Consider the following 26,506-nt stretch of genomic DNA (forward strand, 5'->3'; position numbering starts at 1 on the left):
TATGCTCAATTCCACACTCGAGTATTGCAGACTCCGACATCCCTGGATTGTCAAATTTGGGTGAGCCAGCTGGTCAGGGATTCCCTTCTCTGGTGGCTAAGGTCTCCACCCTTCGGTCCGGGAAGTTTGTTCCTTCCTCTTCATTAGATGGTGATCACAACGGACGCCAGCCTGACGGAGTTTGGGGCATACAGTCGGCCCAGGGTCGCTGGATGCAGGAAGAATCCCGCTTGCCGATCAATGTGCTGGAGCTTTGGTCGATCAGGCGGTGCCTCTCCACATGGTCGCAGAGGCTACAGGGGTGTGCGGTCAGGATCCAGTCTGACAACGCCACGGTGGTGTGGTATGTCAACCATCAAGGAGCCCGGCTGCAGCGCTAGAGGTCGCTCACCTACTACAGTGGGTTGCGTGCCAGGTCTGTCAGCCGTAGTCTTCTGGTAAGCCGACTACCTCAGTCGTCAGCTGCTGGACCAAGGGGAATTGTCGCTGCATCCGGAAGTATTTTGGCTCCATTGCCTGAGGTGGGGCATGCCAGATGTGGATCTATTGGCCTCTCGGCCCAAACGGAAGGTACAGAGGCTTGTGGCCAGGTCGAGATTTCCCCGCCGCTCAGATCTCTACCTTGTCTGCTATGCAGAGTGGAGGCCAAGGGGAATCCGGTGATTCTGATTGGCCTCGATGTCCTTGGTACGCCGACATAGTCAGAATGGTGGCGGATGTTCCTTGGCGGCTGCCGATGCAGGAGGACCTTCTGTCGCAATGTCCAATACTTCATCCTGCTTTAGTGTCGCTGGTTTTAACGCATGGCTGTTGAAAGCCAGGTGCTAAAGGACAGGACTGTTTGCTTCGGTAATCTCCACTATGCTGAGGGCGCGGAAGTTCTCCTCTCTCAAGATTTAACATCGTACGTTGAGATGGGGTGCCATCTGCGTACGTATTCAGGTTCCAGGATCCTGCTGTTTTTGCAGCGAGGAGTGGATCAGAAACTTGCATTAAGCACCATAAAGGGGCAGACATCGGCTGTCTTTTTTTTTTTTTTTTTTTTTTTCTCAGCGACCTTTGGCGACTCATTCATTGGTTAGTACGTTTTGTTCAGGGCGTTCGAAATGTGGCCCCTCCGATACAAGCACCTCTGCCTCGGTGGGATTTGAATCTGGTGCTCTCGGTGCTTTAGAAACCACTTTTTGAAATCATTAGGGAGATCCCCCCTTTTGACACTCTCTCAGAAGTAGTCTTTAGTGGCTATTACATCTCCCAGGAGGGTTTCTGAGTTGGCGGCCTTGTCATGCAAGTCTCCCTACTTGATCCTCCACAAGGATAAGGCGGTGCTGCGCCCGCAGCCTTCGTTTCTTCCAAAGGTTGTTTCGGTCTTTAATCTAAATGAGGACATTTTGCTTCTGTCCTTATGTCCTCGGCTGTCGCATCGCAAAGAGGTTGCTTTGCATTCTTTGGATGTGGTCTGGGCTCTGGGGGTGTATCTGTCTGCTACGGCTCCTTTTCGGAGGTCAGACTCCCTGTTTGTATCGGCTGATCCGAAGAAGGGCTTGGTGGTCTCTTCGGGCACCATTTCTGTCACGGCATATATTACCAGGTCAATTGGTGCTTCCTGGGCTTTCCGACATCAAGCGTCCGTTTCCCAGGTGTGTAAGGCGGAGACCTAGACCTCCGTTCACACTTTCACAAAATTTTGCAAGGTTGATGTGAGCGCATCTTCGCATGCATGCTTCGGCTGCAAGGATTTGCAGGTGGCCGTACGGCACAGCTTTGCTGTTTTTATGTGTTCTGCTTAATGGCGATATAACCCTAAGGTCAAGATTAAAGGTGCTGTGTCCGTCAATGAACTTCAGTGAAAAGGATTTTACGGTTAGTACAAAAATCATATATATGGCATGTCGGAATTGCATAGCATACTAGCTCATTATGAATAACTTACCTGAGAATGAAGCCCCCGAAGCGGTCCTCCGTCTTCCTCTTCACCGCTGCCATGGATCCCGGAGCGACTTCCGGGTCTCGTGGCTCCGGCGCTGTGATTCGCCGGAGCCGCGGTGACGTCACTCCCCCGCATGCGCACGGGAGCCGACGCTCGCGGCATATCGCCGCGATCTGCGGCCTTCCCCAGTGCGCCTGCACGCTGCTGTCTACGGCGCATGCGCCGTAGACAGCGGTGGCTGTCTTCGGGCAAATATCTCCTAAACCTTTATAGGTTTAGGAGATATTTCTTGGACCTACAGGTAAGCCTTAATCTAGGCTTACCTGTAGGTCAAAGTTGGTTGTAAGGGTTTACAACCACTTTAATTCTTTGCTAAAAAAAAAAATATATATAATGTTTGGGAGTTGGAAGTCATTTTCTAGCAAAAAATACTAACCCTAATAAACAAATGTCAGAAATAGGCCTGGTCCTTAAGTGGTTAAACTCCAAAAGATTTATTTGAGTAAAGCACTGGAGAAGCCATCTTTGAATGACCACACACCCTGATGTGTTTTAGAAGTTCCAAGCATTCCACCCAGACTGATAGAATGTGGACAGATATTGGTAAATCATATCAGCAGTTCCAATGCACGTTTAGTCTGTATTACAGTTCCTCATTGTACCCTTTCTTTTACAGTTGTGGAGGGGATGGCCTTGTTGGATCTTGGTGTGTCACCATACTCAGGAGATGTCTTTCATGAAGTGAGTATCTGCAATTTTGAGTATTTTTCAGTTCTCCCACAAATGCTTCTGGCTTGTAAGTTACTGATGTATAGCTCCTGTTGCTGGACATGTGAGTTTTAATCTGAAACTTTCTAGTCAAGGAACTGACCCATGTTAAAACATTGCAGAGATATGGTCAGCAATCAGCCAGAGCTCTATTGCTTTGCCTGGTGGTGTCTGTAGGTTTATGTACAGAACAGAAGGTGGAACTGATCAGCTTGCTGCTGCTCCATCTTTTTGGTCACAGGCTGGGACAGGTACTGGAGCAGAGTAAATTACTTCAGTGTAGTTTGCTGGGAGGTCCAGGAACTGTCTGTTTTGTTCTGCAGAGGTGTCCACATCATAAGGTTATTTCAACAGAATTTGGGCTCAAGTAGATAGGCTTTGTTACTACTCCAGCGCTCAAAAGGGTAGTCACCAGACCAGGGGGTGTGTGTGTGTGTGTGTTCTATATTACGTCTGGGACAATGCTTCAGCGCTGAAGCCCTCCTCAAACTGGGGAATCCAACCATATACTGCAAAAGAACACACAGGGGGCAAAAACACCTAGTGGATTACCCAAGATTTATTACAAAAGAAAAATGCAAATAGTCAATTGAATACTGACAGAAGAAACATGTATAACAGTCTCTGATGGTCAGCCAGTGTGGCAACGAGTGACCAGAATGTAGGCAACTGATGCCTTTCGGGGACTCATCCCCTTCTTCTGAGCTCCCCAAAATGTGTTATGCATGTTTCTTCTGTCTTTTGTGAGTATTCCATTGGCTATTTGTTTTTTTTCTTTTATAATCGTGCGTAATGCACTAGGCGTTTGCGCCCCCTGTGTGTTCTTTTGTTTATGAACAGTGGGGGTTATTTACGAAAGGCAAATCCACTTTTTACTACAAGTGCAAAGTACACTTGAAATTGCACTGAAAGTGCACTTGAAAGTAAAGTTGCTGTAGATCCAAGGGGGACATACAAGGAAAATAAACAGAATTTTAGCTTGCACATGATTGGATAATGAAATCAGCTTAGCTTCCCCTCATTTCAGAGCATCCCCTCATATTTACAGCAACTTTCAGTGCAATTTCAAGTGCACTTTGCACTTGTAGTGCAAAGTGGATTTCCTTTTTCGTAAATAATCCCCAGTGTATCTAGTATTCCAATATAGTGCTACTCAGATGAATGAGGGGCTGTGTTTTAAGTTGCTTCTTCCTGGAACATGAACAGATCTCAGTAGGACTTCCAGAGAAAGGCAGGTTAAAAGCCATAGAATGATCATCCAGGCTGCACAATTAAAGGCTTAGTTCACTTTTCTGACTTTTGTTTCAAATTACACCGATATTTGAAACCTGGTCACATTTTCCCAACCCACCACCTTCCCACTTACCTGAATTACAGGATGCTTTTCCCCCTCCCCCCCCCCCCCCAATTTAGCTTGGATGTTCATGGCTCTGTCCGCAGCTTTGTCATCCATTCACATATCCGTTCAAAGAGATATGTGAATGGAAAGACCAAAAGTGGAATTTGCCGTGTCAGCAGAGGGACTCAGATCATGCCAGCACAAGTTGTCTGTTGTCTGTTGTCTGTACACTTGAAGTATATTGTTTACGTCCTCCAGCCCCATAACGGTAGGTCTGGCGCTGAGATGTAAACTGTGTGTAAGCCTGTGCATTGCACTCCTGATGCATTGATGGCAGTTGCTATGCTGATAATGTAATGCATTTAAATTTTATTAATGTGCGTGCATTTAGTCACATTTTACAAAAGGAGGACTATGCCTTTTTACAGCTCTCTTAATCAATATTGACTGTTTTTAATCATAATGTTGCTAGCATTAGTACTTGTTTTTGTTTTTTGCTCTTTTATTTATTTTATTTTTTTGTTTACATTTCTTCAGTTCCTGTTTTTTTTTTTTTTTTTTTTTTTTTTTTTTTTTTAGGGCCTAGGCAAATTATGTTCTACATTCCAGGGGTCTTCAGGATGGGAGGAGGGGGTTTTCTCAGCTAAGCACACCCTTCTGCCTGCATGCCCGAGCTAAGGGCAGATTGATTCCAGGAAGTAAATTCTGCATGAATTATCTGCCCTTACTTAAAATGGTCACAGGGAGAAATGCTGGGTGGGGGATAAAGTTATCCCACAGTAAAATAAAACATGGACATGGACTGTGTGTATATATATATATATATATATATATATATATATATATATATATATATAATTTATTAAAAAAATTCTTTAAGTTTTGCATGGAGTGGACATTGATTAGAACATCTGTTTGTATCCCTGTCAAGGAGATTTACCATCTATTTTTCTCCATTTTACCATTATATTTAAAAGTAAAAGAAAATGCTAGCTTTTGGATTGTCCCCAGAAAAGTAATAAAGGGGGAATCTTCCATTTGGGACACTGGTTCTGGTGACCTGGGGTCCCCAAGGGATTCCCTTAAAGTGGATGTAAACCCTTTACATATACCCACTGAAGTGAACAGCCTCAGATTATACACAGAGATGAAACAAATCTCCCTACTTAAGCTTTGTTTGTATATCTGCTGTCTTCAACTTTATTTATTCTTTAGAAAGTGCACATTGTGTTACAAAATCTTTCTTCCTGTTTCAGCAGTGGGTGTGGAGTCTGAGCTTACACACTGTGTGAGCTGATTGGAGGAAAGGCACACACCCCCCTCCATAGGCAGAGGAACAAAGGAACTTGCAGAGCTGCAGTCTGAATAGACAAGTTCTCTGCTAAACACACACACACACACACACACACACACACACACACACACACACACACACACACACACACACACACACACACACACTTTTTCCAGCTGCTTTTATCTCCTGTGTCGAACTTTTCAGATGTTATCATGCTGATAACAGAAGAATGGAGCAGCAGAAAGACACCGCACTCAGAGCTTTGGAGAGGGATAAGAAAACATTAGATATATGTGCCTAGGTCAGGTTTCATGAATGGGGTTTACAACCACTTTTAATTTGCAAGGATTTCCTTTCACTTCCTCTTGGTTATGGGACAGGAAGTGAGGGGAAATTTCCTAAGTGGGAAACAGATGACAAAATTAAAGTGTCTGGGGCTGCTCTAAAATGAGAAGGTAGGTGAAATGTAGCGCTAAAGCTTATTAATGAACTTTAGCGCTACATTTCACCTAACTTCCCATTTGAACATTTGTCACATTCTTATGTAGCTGCTTTATCCACTTTTTATTTCTTTTTGATATTTATTTGTTAATAGTTTGGGCAATACTACCCCATATTCCTATCCAAAATGAAAAAAATAATAATTAGCATATTGTTCTACTTTAAAAATCTATGAAATGATGTTTTGAGTTTTCTCAGATGCAGTGTAGTTCTGCTTTAGGCCCCTTTCACACGGACGGAACCGTTCAGGCCCGCCTGTCGGTTTTTCAGGGGGACCTGAACGGATGCTCCATAGGGGTCTATGGAGCCTCGGATGTCAGCGGTGACATGTCCGCTGACATCCGCTCCGATCCGAAAAAGTGTGACGGAGGAAAAAGCTATTTTTTCATCCGTCATCGGATCGGGTGACGACGGACAATGCGGTCCGTCGTCATCCGATCTCCCATATGGGAGAGCGGCGCTGTGACAGGTCTGTCCCTGCGCAGTGTGCAGAGACGGACCCGTCATCTTCTGCTCAGCGGAGATCGCTCCGGCGATCCCCGCTGAGCAAGCGGACATCCACGGGGCAGATCAGCACTGATCCGCCCCGTGTAAAAGGGGCCTTAAAAGTACATTTTTATGATACCCCTAACTAAAATCTAGTGGTACCAATCGCCTTCAGAAGTCACCTAATTAGAGTCCACCTGTGTGTAATTTAAACTCAGTATAAATACAGCTGTTCTGTGAAGCCCTCAGACGTTTGTTAGAGCCTTAGTGAACAAACAGCATCATGAAGGCCGAGGAACACACCAGTCAGGTCGGGGATAAAGATCTGGAGAAGTTTCAAGCAGGGTTAGGTTATTTAAAAAAAAAAAAATCCCAAGCTTTGAACATCTCACAGATCATTGTTCAATCCACCATCTGAAAATGGAAAGAGTATGGCACAACTGCAAACCTACCAAGATATGGCCGTCCACTAATACACCTGTTAGAATCTGCAAAAGACTTGAGACTGGGGCGGAGGTTCACCTTCAAGCAGGATAAGGACCTCAAACATACAGCCAGAGCTACAATGGAATGGTTTAGATGAAAGCATATTCATGTGTTAGAATGGCACAAAGTCCAGACCTAAATCCAATTGAGAATCTGTGGGAAGACTTGAAAATTGCTGCTCAGATGCTCTCCACCCAATCTGAAGAGCTTGAGCTATTTTGCAAAGAAGAATGGGCAAAATGGGGGGGGGGGTTTGCTGAATACAAACGCACACCACTTTTTTCATATATTTATTTGTAAAACATTTTGAAAACCATTTATCATTTTCCTTCCACTTCACAATTATGTGCCACTTTGTGTTGGTCTATCAAATAAAATCCCAATAAAATATATTTACGTTTTTGGTTGTAGCATAACAAACTGTTATGCCTTCTGATCAGGAGTCAGTGGGATGGGTTCCCAATCATGTGACTGCTAGAGCGAATCACAGTGATTATCTGATAAATAAGCCGCTCCGCCTCCCAGGCATTAAAGCCCGCATTAGGGCCACTAGGAACTGGTGTGAAGGGGACTTTGCAAAGGCTGAATGCAGGAGGGACTGCTCCTGACCACATGGCTCTGAAGCTGCAACCGGCAGCCACATTCCTACATATAGCCTCAATGCTCTTTGATTACAATGATACTTCTAACATTTTGGTCTGGTGACAGGCAGCCCAGCATATAACTTTTACTTTCTTTTATCTGAAACATAAACTGTAGGTATAAACAAGAAAAGAACAAAGCACCATAACAAAGTACTATTTTTAGGAAATAATTACTTGGTCCACAGTCACTATGTTCTTTTTAATTATTAGTTTGTCATGAGGAAAACCCATATGCTTTTAGTAACTCTGAAATGTCTTTTCTCCTACAGACTCCTCTTATCGTCTATCTCTTCCATTTCCTTGTAGACTATGTAGAAATAGTGTATATGGTAAGTGAACTCTTGGCATTATACCATTAGCTGTCATAAGTTTTTGCGTTCTTTTGCACATATTAAAAATCTCAAAGTTTATATATTTTCTGAAAGAAGAAACCAGGAGAATATAAGGGATATGGATATATATATATATATATATATATATAAAAATTTATATCACATGATATTGGCACATTGGTTTACTTTTATGTATGTACATTAAGGATGAGCTCCGGTGTGTTTGAACACTCCACATACAGAGCCCGCCAGGAAGTCGGCATGGCGCTACGCTAATCACAGGCAGCAAGACATTTTCCCAATGTGTGGCTGCAGAGATCGGGAAATGTCTCGCTGCCTGTGATTAGCGCAGCGCCGACTTCCTGGCGGGCTCTGCATGTGGAGTGGGCGAACACGACGGAGCTCATCCCCAATGTGCATGAGTGCAGTGGGCTTTAAATGTTGTTCATTCTTTTTTTTTTTTTTCACTTAACCACCTCCAGACTGCCCCATGCATATATACTGCAATAGGGCAGCCTTTCAGCACAAAATTACATACCTGTACGTGATTTTATTTCCTGGGTCCACCTTTCAGGTTCACAGATAGTTCCCTACTGCTCATGCGTGAAACGTACTGTGCTTTCTGAATGGCCCGGCGGCGGGGGAGGGAGGAGGGGGGCCTGAACTTCCAAGTGATCGTGCTGTGGCACAATCTTCCAGAAGTGGGGACAAGTACCTGGCAAAAATGGGTAACCCCCCACCCCCCGCGCCGAAAGGTGCTAAATGTGGCACAGATAAGTGGAGCTTCCACTTTTGGGTTGAACTCCGCTTTAATCCTTTTTTTTTTTTTTTTTTTTTTTTTACATTTGATCTTTTTTTCACGCATAAAACATATATAGAAAGAGACAGCAAAAATCCCCGAAGCCGCTGAAAACAAACTAAGACTGAATTGTAAAACTTATAAACAAAGACCCGGAGACCCAAGAGTCTCTCCGGTCACCCATTATACATATATTTTCTCAGTTACATCACAACGCTATGTAAAATTCTATACTCCCATACCAATCTCTGTGCTCTGTCATAAATCATAGGGCTTTCAGCAATTGACCTTGGCACTCAAGCTACCCACTTCCTTGCAATTTCATTTTCTAACCACAAATAATACTTGTGTTACATCCTCCGCTGTATAATGGCTGTAAGGATCTATATCTAGACGCATGTGAGAGGACTGCATTCCAAACTTACCTTGTCTGATTACAATATTAAATTATGTCCTGCCTCTTTGGGGCAATTCCAAACTAAGTGTAGTAGGTCTTCCTGGCCTCTTCTGTACTTTAATACACCTCTAGTCCTCCTAGAGCCCCATTAGATGCAAAGATTTGGATGGTCTTATACATCCTATGTAATATAAATAACTATGTAAGTCTGGATGTCTGGTATAAAGATACCTTCAATCATGAGTTCAATCCTGCATCACACGTGTTCATCTGTAATATTGCCCAGGTCCCCTTCCGATTTATGTTTAGGACCCTTTCTCACATGTGATCTGATCAAATCTGCCTGTTAGTTTTTCAGGCGGATCTGATCAGATTGTTCATATGCTTTTGTTTATTTCCTGTCTGAAGTTTACAACTACTTCAGGCAGGGTTTACACTGTGTGCGGCTGCGGGGCACAGACAGGGGTCTGGTACATCCCCGTTCATCGTTTTGGGTCCAGATTTTTGGCTGAATTTGGTCCTGAAAGCCAAAGACACCCACGAGGACTCTTCTGCTGTGCGCTGCGCGCCCGCCCCAGAGATGTGTGATCCGACTCCATTGAGAGCTCCTCTTGTCATGCAAATTGAATGCGGAGAAATCCAGCCTTAATGTAGTATCTAATATAAAAAATTTTAAGCAAACATTTTTCTAGTACATGGAATGTTAATTTACTCAACCTGATTTGCTGCTTCTCAGTTTACAGATGCACTTACAGCCTTTGCACTTTATTTGGCTGTTCAAGAATATAACAAAGTATCGGTAAGAGATTTTATAATGACTACCCTTTGTTTCATGGACTGTACTACCTTGGCATAAATGTTTTACAGCATATAAATTGTTAATAACTTCAAGATTGCCTGTATATGAAGCAAGATATGATTGTGTACTTTAAAGTACATTAGGTGGAGGATAGTCCTCGGAACCTTTCTCAGTAACCCCTATGAGGGGGAGAGGTACTCACCTCCATAATATGAGGGTGGTAATCTACAGAACAACTATCGAAACCAAAAAAAGGTACTATAAACACACACCTTGAGTAAATGTCTCCAAAAATGTTTATTATCCAAAACCACCCCCCCCCCCCCCCCAAACTCAACAGAACCACACCACACCGCAGAATCTACCTAACCAACTAAATCCCTTTCCAACCATCTAACCTACCTAATGCACATATATATCCCCCAAGTTGGAGCTGAAGGATAAACCTCCCAAAAGGTGTTGCATCCCCCCCTTTCCCTGTAATACACCTACACCACAATGTAAACTGCAACTTGAAATGGCCCCTGAGGAGCCAGCACCCCACCTTTTAAAACCTCCAATGGGTAAATGGGGTGCTGAATGCCTCAGGGACAGAACCAAACTGATCTAGGCCAGAGGTAGGTAATCTTTCAGTGCCCAAGGACACAGATAATGAACAGTCCAGGGACAGTGAACCTGCTGAAAGAGTCGCAAGATCTTCAGTATAGAGGTATAGATGTTGCATGTATTGGTAAAACAGTGTAAGGTACCAATAAGCTGCTAATGAGCATACGGGTAGCGAGGGTGGATATCGCAGCATATGGTAAGTATGCTGCTGCTGAACTACAAATGCAGTCATAGTGGTGAAGCTGAGGAAAAGATTGTAGAGGCAGGCAGTCCATACATCCCATCTAGAAACTAGAGGTTTGAAGACTCACTAGGCATATGAGGTGTAGGGATGGTCCTGTGGAGTTGGGTAACCTATCCCAACTTACAACCACAGCTGATGTGACCTATACATAGATATCTGGGGTCTGTGTGGTGTAGGCCAGTGGTTCTCAGCCCTGTTCTCAAGTACCCACAACAGGCCATGTTTGCAGGTTTTCCTTTTATCGTACACGGATGCTTTAAATCTGAGTCAATGGCTTGGTATTTCGGACAGCTAAGCAAAATTCCCAAAGCATGGCCTCTTGAGGGTACCTGAGCACAGGGTTGAGAACCACTAGTGTAGGTTACTTGCAATCCTTCAGCAGACCAATGCTAATGTTCAGCAGCCGTCTGTGATATCAGTCTCCTCTTAATTCTTGAGCAATGCACGCTCTGGAGACTCAATCCCTGCTGCAATGCTGATGTTTCAGACTGTGGTGACAGTAATTCCAAGTAGCCCTCGTGCTGGAAGCTAGTCCCCAATATGGTACTGGCCGGTTCACGGAAGCACTTGGTCCTAACAGGTAAAACAGGATCGGATGAATCAAAGGATGCGTCACACAGGGAAATGGGGGGGCCCGTCCTTCAGGAGCTGTTGCTTTTGGCGGACCACCGCTATAAGGGATGTTGCACAACATGCCTAAAGTTTAATAAAAGCTGAACTTCTGGGGAACATTTTAGCCCTGGTTCACATTGATGCTACTTTGAAATTGTGCTACTTCATTTGAAGTAGGTCAGCGCGAGTTTTATGTGCTACTTGAAAGATCCGTGTGGCTTCATGCACAGATGTCTATTGAACTCGCACACGAAATTGGCAAAAGTAGTGCAGGAACTATTTTTCCATATGGATGTGGCGCCGCAAAGTTGGCGTCTCATTGATTGGAACGGTGCCATTGCGGCAATAGGCTGCGATTTGTCATGCTCTTTGACCTGTCAAATCACATTATGAATCGCTCCAATATGAACAAGGGCTTAAATCTACTCTTGCGGAGGGGCTTTTCCCTCACTGCCAGAAATAAATGTTTGTTTTTTGTCTAGTGGAACAATAAAAAGCGCTTGAACTTGCCTTATCTTTTGCTTCAAGAATGGCAAGGGCTCTCCTCATCCCTCCAAAGCTCCAGGTTCTTGGTGGGCCTTTAGCATCCTCACCTACAATGCACACATGCTCCCCAAAGAAGTGGTTTCAGTCGGTCACATAGAGGGGAGGAGTCTGCGAGGGTATAAGTAAAACTGCATTTTAAAATGCCCTGGACAAAACAAGCATGTAACACTTGCAGTGAGAGAGAACCCCATTGCAAGGGTATTTTTTTTGCATTTTCCCTGGCGTTCAGCTTTATATATGAAATTATTTTATTAAAGTAGACCTTAGGTTTTAGGTCATTGATTTCTGTTATGGTCATTATCAATATTATTGTGTATTTAATGACAAATTGTTACTTCACAGTTCAAGCAGCAGAAACTGTACTTGGAACTTAAGAAGTATTCACCAGGAGCTGCAGAAATCCTCAGAGTACCGACTGAAATGTACTATATTCCACTAAAAGTGGCAATATTGTAAGTCTTTTTTTCTTTTATATAGTGCTGACCTAACCCAATTCTCCCTGCTCTCTGCAATGTTTTTTTCACAGAGCAGCCCCAATCCTTCTCGTCTTGGTTCCCCCGCTTGCGCTCGTACACTCTGACGACTCCCCCCCCCCCTTAGAAACGCACAGAGCGTGGCCCCGCCCCACGCTCCCTCCTCACTGGCTGTGATTGACAGCACTGGTATCCATTAAGAAGGCAGAGACCAAGGAGAGCTTCTGCTCTTTTGAATATTACTGGATCGGTCTCGGGTAAGTATTGGTGAGGGGGAAGCTGCACACTGAAGGTTTTTTTACCTTCGTGCATAGAATGTATGAAGGTAAAACACCTTCAGCCTTTAGAACCACTTTAAATGGAGCTACTTTTTTATATTTTATCGTTTTGTCTAAAATGGTGGTCGTCAACCCTGTCCTCAGTGCCTGCTAACAGGCCAGGTTTGCAAGATAACTGAGATACATCACAGGTAATATAATTTGCTCCTCAGTGATTGCAGTATTCTAGCCTGCATCTGCTCAAGGCAATACATAAAACCTGGCCTGTTAGTATTTTTTTGTATGGTTTTTCCATCCTCTTTTTTTTTTATTTTTTTGCATCTCAGTGCTGCTAATTTTCTCTATCCATTTTCAACCATTTGCCCCTATATCAGGGATATGCAATTAGTGGACCTCCAGCTGCTGCAGAACTACAAGTCCCATGAGGCATAGCAAGACTGACAGCCGAAAGCATGACACCCAGAGGCAGATGCCTGATGGGACTTGTAGATTTGCAACAGCTGGAGGTCCGCTAATTGCATATCCCTGCCCTATATGCTATTGCCCAAGCATTGGCTGCACATCATCATTGCCTTTTTTACAGATTTTGTTGATAGCGAGGACAGCAGACCACGCCTTCACAATGTCAGTATTGCTGTTTGTAGTCTCTACCATGTGACAGGTTGGCAATGCAGAACCACAATTGGAAGATCGTTGTCTTCATATAGTAGGAAGTGCCTGAGCAAGGACGTTAATGGCAGCATCACTGGGTTCTTTTGTTTCACATATTAAAACGCCCACATAACAGATATTTGCAGCAGCAAAGCGGGGATGGCTTTAACGGTCTTGCACCGCTCATATGTGTCCATGGGAGGAAGAGGTTTCTAGTGCACTCCTAGTACAGTGACCGAGCAGTCGAAGGTGTCACCTGGTCTCTAATAATTATCTGGAGCCTGCAGGACTGGCTCTTGATCACGTGACCACTGTGGCAGCTAAGTATTTACATGATCAAGTAGACCTTTCTGCCCCCTTCGAGCATAATAGCCCAGTTTAGGCCCCAATCACACGTGCAACTTGACCTGCAATGTGGGACTGCAAAGTCGCATAAGTAGTACCCCATGATTTTCAACTAGTAACATTCATATCTGTTCAACTTCAAAGTAGTCCCTGCACTACTTTGGTCCGACTTTGATGCGGCTTGAGGTCCATAGACCTCAAGATTACACAGGCATTGCTTAAAGTCACACAAGTGGGAATGGGGCTTAAGGCTTCATGCCATAGAAATTCAGTCCAGATGCTTTTCTGCTTGTGCGCTTTTGATGCCGTTCAGTGCATAAGCCCCCCCCCTCCCTTTTTTTAATTTTTATTATTAATCTTAAGCACGTGTGTTTTTTTTTTTTATTTATTTTTTTATGCGTTTTACTGCATTCCAGTGCAGTATGTTTTACTTTCTTTTACTGGAACTGCAAGCACTGGTGTGAACTATGCCATTGAAAAGCATACAACCTACATTCCATGCGTTTTTGGTGCTGAAAAATAAGTCGCTGGACTGCATGTGGTGTAAACTGGCCCCAAAGCAATGCCAGGGCTGGACAGAAAGGGGTTAACATGAGATTTTAGTGATTGGGTTTAGAGTTATGGGTCATACCGGCCCTGCTTACCACCATCCCTGTAATGTGTGAAAGAATCTAGAGACAAAGTTTTGCGTACTTGTTTCTATGCACGTAATGAAAATGAGTAACCCAAGAGACGTGTGTGTTTTGAAGGCATGGGACTCCGGTATTTCAATAAGCCCAATGAAGGGCTTTACCATCTGGCTTCAATATTTGGAGTCACTGACCCAAAAATAGCTTGCAGCAAGAGCTGTCAGAAGCCTGATCTGTATACTTTTCCCAGTTGATCACTGAGTATTCAAGCCAGGCAGTTTGTATTTTCAAGTGAGGTCATTGGCTGCTTCCATATTTCTTGTATGACCGGCTTTTATTAACATACCAATCTCCACCTAGAGCTGGATTTTCAGGTTTGGGTAAAAGGTTAACGCCTACACCTTTTTGGGTTGTTTAACAAAATATGGCCATAGCAACATTAGAGATGTCCCCTGCCCTGCAGTCTCTCTATAGCACCTTGACAGTTCTGTAACAATACTGTTGTATAAGTCAGAAGTATAACTATTTCAGGGAGAGGTTGTAGGGAAGCGAGCAGTCAGCATGGTCAGTACATTACTAGAGACCAGTGTGGATATAAGTGGTCTGGGAGTAACAATATATAGAATTAACCTAACCACCATCATATTTTATATATTTACATAAGTGTTGGAGCTCCTGCACACAATTAGCACACTCCAATAGCCTAATACAAAATTATTAACCACTTCATGACAAGGCAATTTTTTTGCTATTCAGCACTGTTACTTTAACTGGCCATTTTGCGGTCATGCAGCACTACTCAAAAAAAATGTATATCATTTTTTTTTTCCACATAAAGGGAGATTTGTTTTGGTGGTATTGAGCACCACTGTGTTTGTTTTTTTTTTTTTTTTCTTAAAATTAAAATGACCGTACTTTAAAAATCATTTGTAGATGCTGTAACTTTCAAGTAAAATCAATATACACTTATTGGGAAATAGACATGTAGCAAAATACATCTTTGACAAAATTTGTAGAAGAAATTTGATTTTTTCCAAGATGTATTCTGCTACATGTCTATTTAGTAAAAGCTCTACTGCAGAAGGGAAATGCATCTGCGCTGCTAAGACAGCTAAACAAGTTCCTTAACTGCACATAGAAAACAAGTGGGGTGTCTGACTAGTGACAATCCGGGGACTTCTATACAGCACACTTTGCCTTAACAACCTGCCTAATGGGGCTCCTCTCACCCCCAGACCCCGAGTGTGGGCTGCTTTGTTTATAGTTACACCACGTTTGTAATAGGCAAGAAGAATGAGAGGAAAGAAGGAAATGGAGCAAGAGTATGGAGTGTAAGGGCGAGCAGGCCCACATGTACATTCTATTGGTTATTAACAGTCTCTGTGGACATAAGTTTAAAGTGGAACTAAACCCATCAATTAAAGTGATTTGTAAAGTCTCGTTTAAAAAATAAAATAAAAATAACAAACATGTTCTACTTGCACCCTCCTGTGCAGTTGGTTTTGCACAGAGCAGCCCGGATCCTCCTCTTCTCAGGTCCCTCTTCGCTGCTCCTGGCGCCTCCCTCCTTGGAGTGCCCCTCAGCCAGCAGCTTGCTACAGGGGGCACCTAAGCCGAGTCAGAGCTCCATGTATCCATTCAGACATTGAGCCCCGATCTGGCCCCACCCTATCTCTCCCCTGATTGGCTGACTGTGTTTGACAGCTGTGGGATTCATCCATCCATGCAGCTCTTACATATATACTGACTGAAATCTTTTTAAAAATTATAGGTTTTCTCTAAATTCTGGTAATCTGGTTTATTTTAAGGAAGGGAAGTACTTTTGTCTAGTGTTGTCTGTTATAACCTAAGCTGTTTGTTTACATAGGTGAGCAGCAAAGCCTAGGAAGGATCAGACAATGGCCATTATTATTTTTTCTAGCTATAGCTCTGGGTTCTCACTTATCAGTTATTGCTGGGTAATTGTTTTCAGAACATGCAACTGCCCTCTGATGTTTTTTTGGGCCTGTGGAGAGCATGGTACCTTATTCCACATTTGGTGGACCTGCCCCAAGGCGGTCCGCTTTTGGATTCGGGTGTATGCTGTGATTAGAGCTGTATTGAACATATCCCTGGCCCATATTCCGTAGGAAGCTGTGCTACACAAGCCTATCACAGCTCTGCCTAAAAAACAGAGATTAGAGGGTTTTGTTTTCTTGGCAACTCGCTAGACATTGGCCAAGGCCTGGTTACAACAGTTTCTCTACCTAGCCAAGGTTAAATGACGACTCATGGGGACCATGGTGGAAAAAACGTGCCTCTATTCTGAATGATGCACATGCTAAATTTTTGAGGGAACCATGGACCACTTATGGCTATTTGAACCTGGACTGCTTCTTACTGATGACTTGATGAACTTGATACAGCTTTCAGCTGTGGATATATTGGTATATCCTGCTGGTTCCATCTCCTTCCTTCCTTTTCTCTTTCTGCTCTGTTCTCCCTTTCAGTTTTGGGCTCCTTCAATCCTTTTGTTCGCTTGCTTGAAAAGTGGTGCTCAAGTCATCTCATCCCCTATATTGAGGGTGGGCTTGTTGAATAGGAGGTGCAGACCCCCACGTAGTAGGGCTGTTCCCTTGGCATATGCATTCCCACAATTCAGCTATACCCACTCTATCTATCTGATATTATTGTAGTGACTTCCTTATTTTTATTTGCCTTCGATATCTTTGCAAAAAGAAGCCACTGCCCCATCTATAACTGGTCATTGTAGCAAGCCGCGTTGGAAGGAAACATATGTTAGAAAATAAGGATAAATCCAAGGAAAATAAGGATAAATCCAAGGAAAACTCCAAGCTCACTTACAAACCAGCCTGTGGACAACCAAATTAACTTGTCTAACAGGGTTAAAAACTCCTGTTTTTAATGCATACTGTTAGACTGGTTCATTTGGTTGTCCATGGGCTGGTTGGTAAGAGCTTGGAGTTCTCCTTGGCCGACTTGTCCATCCATTTTTCACCTCCTCCTTTGTACTTGATTTTATCGGTTATCTTGTGCTGTAAAATTGTTGAAAAACCTTAATAAACCTCTTTCTAAAAGAACATGTGACTACCACAGGGGTAGAGGCCAGAGGTTCAGAAGGTTGCTCATGCATATATATCTCCTGGGTCTATTTTGAATGCTTTACCAGTGAAAAAACTGAAAAATAATACATGTTTGTTTTCTTGCAGCTACTTGTTGAATCCATATACTATTTTATCCTGCGTGGCCAAATCTACCTGTGCCATCAATAATGCAATCATTGCCTTGTTTATCTTGGCTACTGTGAAAGGTGAGTCTCATTTGTATAGATTTTATTTTTCTAGGAAGAAAAATTCTTGTTGTCCATAGGCAACTTTTTAGAATCTTTGCTTTCTTTGCTGAATTTCTAATTAACTTTTTCCTGATTTAAGAAAAAAAAGAAAAATGTACATTTATTGAATATTTTAATTGAAGAATACAGATCATTGCAGAGGTACAGTGCACAGGCTTCTGCATTGTTTACATCTCAACCCCAGGACTGTATGGAGGTACAGACCTATCATTATGGGGCTGGAGAAAGTAATTTGTGAACAGCAAGTCTGGTGACATCACCGCACTAGTGTTCCATTGAGATCTGTGAGTCCCTCTGCTGGAGTACAGATGGGACTTGTAGTCTTTCCATTCCCAGATTGAATTTGTAAATGCACTGTGTGGGTGGTACCACACACATCCACACCAAATTTTAATATACAAATGGGAGGTTGCTGGAGGGGTACCCTGCTATTCAGGTAAGTGGGGGTCAGTTTAAAGGTAGGGGGTTGGGGAATGTGACCATATTTAATATTGGACCCTAAATATGGATGTAAAATGAAACATGGTCACAAAGGTAGACCGGGCAGTCTATTCTACATTTTAATGTTTATATTTTACTACTTTCATTTTCTTTATGTGCTAAAAAGGTTACTAACTTTTGTCTGGTTTTCCTTAGGTAGCCCGCTTCTCAGCGCTGTGTTCCTGTCATTGGCTACATACCAGTCCCTGTACCCAATCACACTATTTACTTCAGCACTCCTCTATCTACTGCAGGTACCCACTTATACCATTATAGCCAAAGTAACACAAGCAGATTTAAGCTGGTACTAACACGTATGTTTTTATTTTAGAGACAGTTCATTCCAGTGAAGATGTCCAGTACGGATTTCTGGCTTTTCACTTTTCAGTATTCATCGCTGTACCTGGGCTGCCTCACGGTTTTAATTTGCCATTCCTTCTTCTTGTTAAACTCTTGGGACTTCATCCACTCCATTTATGGCTTCATGTGAGCATCATATTTTTGTTTGCCTATGCAATATTTACTGTACTAAAAGAGGAACTAAACCCTTCTATACTTAACAGCCACAGAGGCTGCCATCTTGGTCTCTGTTTAAACTGCAGCTGCTGCAAATGTGATCAGTTTTGGCTCCAGCCATTTGATGACTTGACAGTTCAGTTGAGGGCAAAAGCAAATGTAATGATTATCTTTCATGGCATGCCTTGAACTTAACTGGGGGTTATGAAGTGGATGTGGCACTGTTTGTTTAATGTGAGCTCGTGTGTGTGTGTGTGTGTGTGTGTGTGTGTAGTGACAAGTGCTATGTTATTACCTATTCAACATATTTGATTCATAGTCATGCAAATGGGAAAAAAAATCAAAATATATACAAATCCTAGACGTGCAGTCAGATATGTAAATGACAAAATGCAGCACTGGGTTAGTATAAGGAAAACGGATATCCCATATCAAGTGAATGATGAAAAAAAAAAAGCATTACCCAAAGGTGCAATACAATACTGATGATATGTAATAAAGTGCGATACAATAATTGAAAATGAGCAAATATGCAATTCATATGTGATTAATCTTTATGACTTCTCTGTTTTAATTGCATATTTGCTCATTTTTAAATATTGTATTGCACATATGCACTTATGTATTTTCAGTATTATATTGCACCTTTTGGGTAATACTTTTTGTATTCGCAGAATTAGCATGGCATACTTGCAAAAGAGTGCATGGGATATTACTATTGAGGCTGCAGTCACACCTGAGTGTTTCAAAGTCGTGCGTTTTTACAGTGTTTTGCTGCAATTTTGTTCAGGTCACCAATGTAAAAGGCAGAAAAAGCCTGTAATCTGCCCCAAAGAAGCTCATGTTCTTTTTTTGAGCTTAGGGCATTTTTCAGGCGTTTTGCTTGAGGTGACATAATGCTCAGATGTGAACAGGTGCCATTGAAATGAATGGGATTTGAAAACGCTCAGGTGTGACTGCAGCCTTATAGTAATTGGTATAGATGACGTAGGGTGGTTGAATCTTGTCTGCACATTTTAATGCTCATGTCCAGCTTGTTGTAGAGAATTATGACAAATGCACAAGATGTGTCCATGTGACCTTATCACTCCTGTCTACCATTTTAGACTCTCTGTCCCAGACTTGACTCCAAATATTGGCTTGTTTTGGTACTTCTTCGCAGAGATGTTTGAACATTTCAGCTCGTTCTTCGTGTGTGTCTTCCAGATCAATGTGTTCTTTTACACTGTGCCTCTGACCATCAAGTTAAAGTAAGTTGCTGACAGTTTACTGATTTGTGACAGTTATAACTTATCAGAGCCAAGGTGAACCCGGTCTGCCCACCACAAACATTTTTGAATCATGTTCAGTTAGAACACAGCCTCTTTCTTGACCCCTTGAGTGGTCTATGTAGACTATTTACAACTTTGCAAATTGTATTTCACAATTGTTTCTGTTAATTTTTTTTTTATTATTGTAGAGAGCATCCTATGTTCCTGATATTTATACAGCTGGCCATTATCTGCATCTTCAAGTCATACCCTACTGTTGGAGATGTGGCACTCTACATGGCTCTGCTTCCTATGTGGGCCCACCTGTCAAGATGTAAGTCTCTGACAAGTTTGCTGCAATGTTATTTCTTAACCACTTCAATACCAAGCACTTTCACCCCCTTCCTGCCCAGGCCAATTTTCAACGCTGTCACGCTTTGAATGACAATTGCAATGCTGTACCCAAATTAAATTTTTAATCTTTTTTTTTTTTCACACAGCGCTTTCTTTTGGTGGTATTTAATTACCGCTGGGTTTTTTACTTTTTGCTTTAAAAAACTAAAAAAAAAACTAAAGACAGAGTTTTGAAAACAAAACATTTTTGTAAATAAGTATTTTTTTTCCTTCACTGATGCGCGCTGATGAGGTGGCACTTATGGCCACTGAAGGGCTCCGATGAGGAGGCACTAATATGCTGCACTGACTAGCACAGACTTTCTCAACCTTTTCAACACAAAGGAACCCTTGAAATAGTTCTCCAGTCTCGGGGAACCCCTGCTAAAAATGTGAAATCTACAACTCATGATACATTAGTGTGCTGGTCAGTGGGAAGAATGATCCTTACACTTGTGGTCATTGGGAAGAATTACCTCCTTACCGATGGTTAAAAAGATCAATGGTATCCGTGGGAACTTATGTGAGAGACAGAAATTGCCCAATGCTGAAGGAACCCCAGGGTTCCACGGAACCCTGGTTGAGAATCGCTGGACTAGCATCACTGATGGACTCCGATTGGCATCACTGATGGGCACATATTGGTGGCAGTTTGGCATCACAGATCGTCATTGACTGCCATCACTACTGGGGCTGCACTGATTACCAGTGCCCTGATTACCTTTACAGGTCTCCCCTGTGAGGAGATCCCGCTGATCGGCTCTCCTCTCCTCATTCTGTCATTGTGAGGTGAGGAGAGCCGATTACCGGCACTTCTGTGTTTTACATGTGATCGGCAGTGATTGGTGATCACTTGGGTAAAGAGCCAGCATCCGCTCGTTTCTGAGATTGGCGTCGCACTGTCACAGGGACATGCCCATAATCGCCGCGCTGCATGCCAAAACTGGGGCACCGTCATATAAGATCCTCCCAGAACAAGAGGGGATCCCACCTCTTGTTGTTTTAGTATATAGGGGTATATTTAGGTTCAGCATCCCTTTCCTGTCCAGGGATCCAGCGCTGTCCTCACCTGGGCTGTTTGTTTTTTTTTTTTTTGTTTTTGTGTGGTTTTGTGTGTGTGTTTTTTTTTTTTTTTTTTTCTTTTTTGCTGGCCTTCGGGTCCTTGCTAACTGCTTGCTGTGACTCCTTGTGGCTCCACACTGCGCAAGCCGTGCTGTGCCCTGTGAATGGTCCTGCAGCCCCTTGGGACATGTGATGTGTAGGGCAGGGGAGTGCAGATTAGACAATCTAGGTGGAAGCGGGTAATCGCAAACCTGACTCTGAAACTGAGCTGCACCATGGTGGCCAAGACCACACAGCAGTTTAAAAGGACAGGTTCCACTCAGAACAGGCCTCGCCATGGTTGACCAAAAAAGTTGTGTACACGTGCTCAGCCTCATATTCAGGTGTTTTCTTTGGGAAATAAATAGACGTATAAGTGCTGCCAGCATTGCTGCAGAGGTTAAAGGGTGGGAGGTCAGCCTGTCAGTGCTCAGATAATATGCCACACTGCATCAAATTGGTCTGCATGGCTGTTGCCCCAAAAGGAAGCTTCTTCTAAAGATGATACACAAGGAACCCTGCAAACAGTTTACTGAAGACAAGCAGACTTGAGGACATGGATTACTGGAACCATGTCCTGTGGTCTGATGAGACCAAGATAAACTTATTTGGTTCAGATGGTGTCAAGCCTATGTGGTGGCAACCAGGTGAGGAGTCAAGCATGGTGGTGGGAGTGTCATGGTCTGGGGCTGTATGAGTGCCGCTGGCACTGGGGAGCTACAATTCATTGAAGTAACCATGAATGCCAACATGTACTGTGACATACTGAAGCAGAACATGATCCCCTCCCTTTGGAGACTGGGCCGCAAGATAGTATTCCGACATATCGACCCCAAACACACCTCCAAGAGGACCGCTGCCTTGCTAAAGAAGCTGAGGGTAAAGGTGATGGACTAGCCAAGCATGATTCCAGACCTAAACCCTATTGAGCATCTGTGGGGCTTCCTCAAACGGAAGGTGGAGGGGAGTGCAAGGTCTTGAACATCCACCAGTTCCTTGATATCATCATGGAGGAGTGGAAGAGGACTCCAGTGGGAACCTGTGAAGTTCTGGTGAACTCCATGCCCAAGAGGGTTAATGGTTTTCGCACAAAATATTGACACTTTGAGCCCAATTTGGACAATTTTCACTTAGGGGTGTACTCACTTTTGTTGCCAGCTGTTTAGATATTAATGGCTGTGTGTTGAGTTATTTTGAGGGGACAACAAATTTACACTGTTATACAAGCTGTACACTCACTACTCTACATTGTAGCAAAATTTCATTTCTTCAGTGTTGTCACATGAAAAGATATAATAAAATATTTTCAAAAATGTGAGGGGTGTACTCACTTTTGTGAGATACTGTAGGGTAGTTTTACCTGCCAGAGTTTTGTATTTCTTTCCATCTATTCCTGAGATTTACACAGTTCTGCCATACAGCACAGCCTGTTTGGCAGAGGAAAACACCTAGTTTTTGTCTGCTAAAGCCAGCCAGCCATAGACGGCTGAATTAACCGAGATTTGATCCATCTAGGGGCAGGGTGATTGTACCAAAGCCAATCCATCGATCGACTTTGGTATAACCAGCATGTTGGATTTCTAGCATGCAATTATTACCAGTGGCTATAGTCGCTAGCAATAATCACTGTGTCCTCCTCGGCCTTTAGTTCTAATTTAGGCTAGGTTCACACTTGTGTGGCTCTGTGAGCTGCATTTTACACTGGCATGTCATGGCATAGCATCCACTTGAATGGGGGCTGCAGTGCCTCCAAATAATGCAGATCCTGAGCTGCAGCAGGTTTTTTTTCTGTGCTGGTGGTTGTGGCTGCAGGAATAGGTGCGAACCATAACCTAACTGGATGTGATATTTAATTTGTTAAAGCATTGTGTATGACAAAAACACCTTTTTTTTTAATTACTATTTCTGCTTCTTTTTCCTTGGTTGTATTTCAGTGCTGTTGATCTCCTTCAGCTTCCTACTTACTGATATATAGATAGAGAGATCTCTCTCTTTTTTATATATAGATATAGATATATAGACTATAGAGAGATATAGAGCTATACCCTAGATATATTATAGAGATAGATCAGTATGTGTATATAATAATCACTTGTCAAAGAAATGCATCAACTGCGGAGCAGAGAACAGTTTATATTGTGTATTATCTCTGTTTATATGTTTTATCTCAATGTTGTGCTGTTTTTTACTTTCCTTTTTATTTTATTTTTTAACTCTTACAGTCCTGCGGAACATCTTCATAGTCTCTTGCATGTTGGTGGTATGTTCACTACTATTTCCAGTTCTTTGGCACTTGTGGATATACGCAGGCAGCGCCAACTCCAACTTCTTCTATGCCATCACACTGTCATTTAATGTGGGCCAGGTAAGTCTCATCACGGAGCATAGTTCCAGCTTGGCTTGGATCACAATGCCTGTATGCACTAGCAGATCTAGAACCCATTTTACGATGTGCCATCCATTTAAAAATCTCCTAGAAACTAGATAAGCTGCTCAGTTTTTGTTACAGCCCACTGGATTTAAAGTAGAACTACAAGCAAAACTTTTTTTTTTTTTTTTTTTTTTTTTTTTTTTTTGATTGTGGATAGAGCGAGGGAGGGTTATAACACCTGTCAGATATAGATTTTTTTTTTTCAACCATCTGTGTCCTGTTGGGGAGATTTTATCTCCTGTCCCATAGCCAAAACAGGAAAACGAGTGGAAATCCCTGCAAATTGAGGGAATTTCTTGGGGGCCCCCCAGGACACCAGAACTAGTGTCCCAATTGGAAGTTTTTCCCTCTTACTTTTCTGGGGACAACCCCAAATTTGGGATTTTATTTCACGTTCAATGATAATGGTACAGAGGACAATTAGGGAGGGTGAATATCCCTAATGGGGGTCCAGACAGCAATTGAAACTGACAGGTATTCTAATCGATCTCCACTCTATCCAAAAACTGAAGTTTTGCCTTTAGTTTAACTTTAATGGAACTGAGAGTGCAACTAGTTAATTTTAGGTGTATAACGGTGGCCATACACTATACCAGTGATGGCGATCCTTGGCACCCCAGATGTTTTAGAACTACGTTTCCCATGATGTTCATGCAGTGTAGTTGAGCATCATGAGAAATATAGTTCCAAAACATCTGAGGTGCCAAGGTTCGCCATCACTGCACTATACAATCTCTACAATCTCCTTTTAGGTTTGCCAAAACTATGGAATAGTTTTCTATCCAATCGGGCAAGCCCTTGCACTACATCAGGGGTGTCCAGTCCGCATGTGGCTCCAGAGAGTTTAGCATGAGGACATGGCAGTTGTGGCAGCCTACATTGACAAGCCAGGCAAATGCACACGCGGAGGGATGCAGAGGATGCTGTACAATCATAGTACATAGTTGATTGTGTGTGTGCTAATGAAATGCAGGTGTTCCATCAGATTAGGCAATCCGTCAAAATTTGTAACGGAAGTGACGTTCCGTCACAGCCATCTTGGTACACCCTACTGTTACTTTTTTTTTTTTTTTCTACCATTAAACAGCTTATATCATGAAATACAGTATTTACAAGTCTGTGACACTGTTTTGATGTTGAATTTTAAAAGCAGCGGTGTTCTGTTACATTAGCAAACATGTGAGATCAGTAGACTCGCCGCTGCTTTTAAAATTCAATATCAAAACAGTGTCACAGACTTCTAAATGTTGTATTTGAAGATATAAGCTCAGTTTAGTGGTAAAAAATAGTGTGAAATGCAAGATTTCGGTGGGTGTAAAAAGATGTCCGCTTGGCTACTTCAGATTTGTAGGCTTAGTGTGGGTGACTGCAGGGTGTACCAAGATGGCTGTGACGGAACGTCACTTCTGTTACAAAATCTGGCGGAACACAGGATGTGAGTGCTAATTAGGTCAGTTGGCATATCCATTCCTGTGTTTTACTGGTTTCTCCATCCCAAATCTACATACTAGGACGTGATGAAGCTTTCCCAGAAATAGAGCAAAGGCTAAGGTAAGGCCTTGCTCTAAAAAAAAAAAATCAAAAAAAGCTTTTATTTTTCTGCATAAGAGGTACATTAATGGTGTATTGGTACATAGGAGAGCTGGAATTTAGGGGGGGGGGTGAACTTCTTCTTTTTGGGTACAAATTTTGCACGTTTGGGGTTCTGAGTAGTCTCACACCTAGCACCGCACTGTTTGTTTTTTAACCGGATTGATGTGAATGGATCTATAAGTGTTCAGCAGCCAAGTATAAATTGGGTAATTTTTTTTTTTTTTTTCGTGTGCAGTACTGGTTTATTTATTACATGAGAATGGAAAGGTTTTATTCGTTATTTTGTTAGCATGTTGTTAAAGGGGGTGAGACGGAACCAGGGAAGGTAAACTATGAGCCGATTTAAACTTTTAATTACATTGACCATTGAGTAAAATAGGTTTTTCACGCACTTGCATTTTTCCTCTTCAGATTCTCCTGGTGTCCGATTACTTTTACGCTTTCCTTCGGAGAGAATACCACCTCCATCATGGCCTCTACCTAACCAAGAAGGATGGAACTGAAGCCACTCTTGTTTTAAAATAAAGCCATGGAGGGACTTTGTATGTTTTGGATCAGGGAAGCGGCTTGATGGAGGGCAGCGCCCTCCTGTGGAGCAGAGAGGCACAGCTCAAGCCTGTCCCTTCGCAACATTTTAAAGAACAAGCAAGAGGACTATTTATTACTACTTTTTAACAGTACAGTGAATTTTGACAAGGTTATTCAGCATGGAACTCATCCTGTCCCCTTCTAACAAACATGTTGCAATATGATTGGTAAGCATGAAGCACTGATGAAGAAGAAAAAAAAATGGTATGAATAAAAAGGCAAGTGGGCAGCCGATAAGCAGACAAGTCCAGTATGAAGCCTGTTTTGTGTAGATTTGTTTAAGCCCCAGTACTAAATTGCTTATGAACAAAAATTCCTACACAAAGAATACAGTGCAGCATGTTTGGAATGAAGGCTTATGGACAGTTGTTGCTGCAATGTGGCACCTGGTGATGTCATCAACAGGTCTTTTCTAAGCCAGATTCCCATATTTGATTTTAGTTTTGTTACCAAGGGGAGACCTGCACTATCTTTTTTTTTTTTCTTTTTGTTATTTAATAATCTCTGAAATGGTAACTCAGCATTATTGCAGGACTGGACAAATCCCAAGGTGAGTGTAGAAAATGCTTCTGGAAAATGACAGGCCAGTTTCTGTATGGTTTTCCTTAAAGTGAGCCTGTGCATCGCCCATGCAGGGAAG

General features: G+C 42.7%; 1 protein-coding gene across 1 annotated transcript in view; it reads left to right on the forward strand.

Moving 5' to 3' along the window:
- PIGU (phosphatidylinositol glycan anchor biosynthesis class U) overlaps positions 1–26,111 on the forward strand; it is a 35,337-nt gene extending 9,226 nt beyond the window's left edge. Inside the window, exons 2-12 of the mRNA XM_077459144.1 lie at positions 2,607–2,671; positions 7,721–7,780; positions 9,716–9,778; positions 12,129–12,238; positions 17,372–17,472; positions 18,151–18,248; positions 18,326–18,480; positions 19,617–19,760; positions 19,970–20,094; positions 23,477–23,619; positions 25,690–26,111. Coding sequence (XP_077315270.1) covers positions 2,607–2,671; positions 7,721–7,780; positions 9,716–9,778; positions 12,129–12,238; positions 17,372–17,472; positions 18,151–18,248; positions 18,326–18,480; positions 19,617–19,760; positions 19,970–20,094; positions 23,477–23,619; positions 25,690–25,803 — 1,178 coding nt within the window. The 3' untranslated portion in view covers positions 25,804–26,111. The remainder of the gene's footprint in view (positions 1–2,606; positions 2,672–7,720; positions 7,781–9,715; positions 9,779–12,128; positions 12,239–17,371; positions 17,473–18,150; positions 18,249–18,325; positions 18,481–19,616; positions 19,761–19,969; positions 20,095–23,476; positions 23,620–25,689) is intronic.
- The last annotated feature ends 395 nt before the right edge of the window (positions 26,112–26,506 follow it).

Source organism: Lithobates pipiens, unplaced genomic scaffold (assembly GCF_037356315.1).
Source record: "Lithobates pipiens isolate NorthernLeopardFrog02 unplaced genomic scaffold, aLitPip1_a1.2 Scaffold_28, whole genome shotgun sequence".
NCBI classification, from domain to species: Eukaryota; Metazoa; Chordata; class Amphibia; order Anura; family Ranidae; genus Lithobates; species Lithobates pipiens.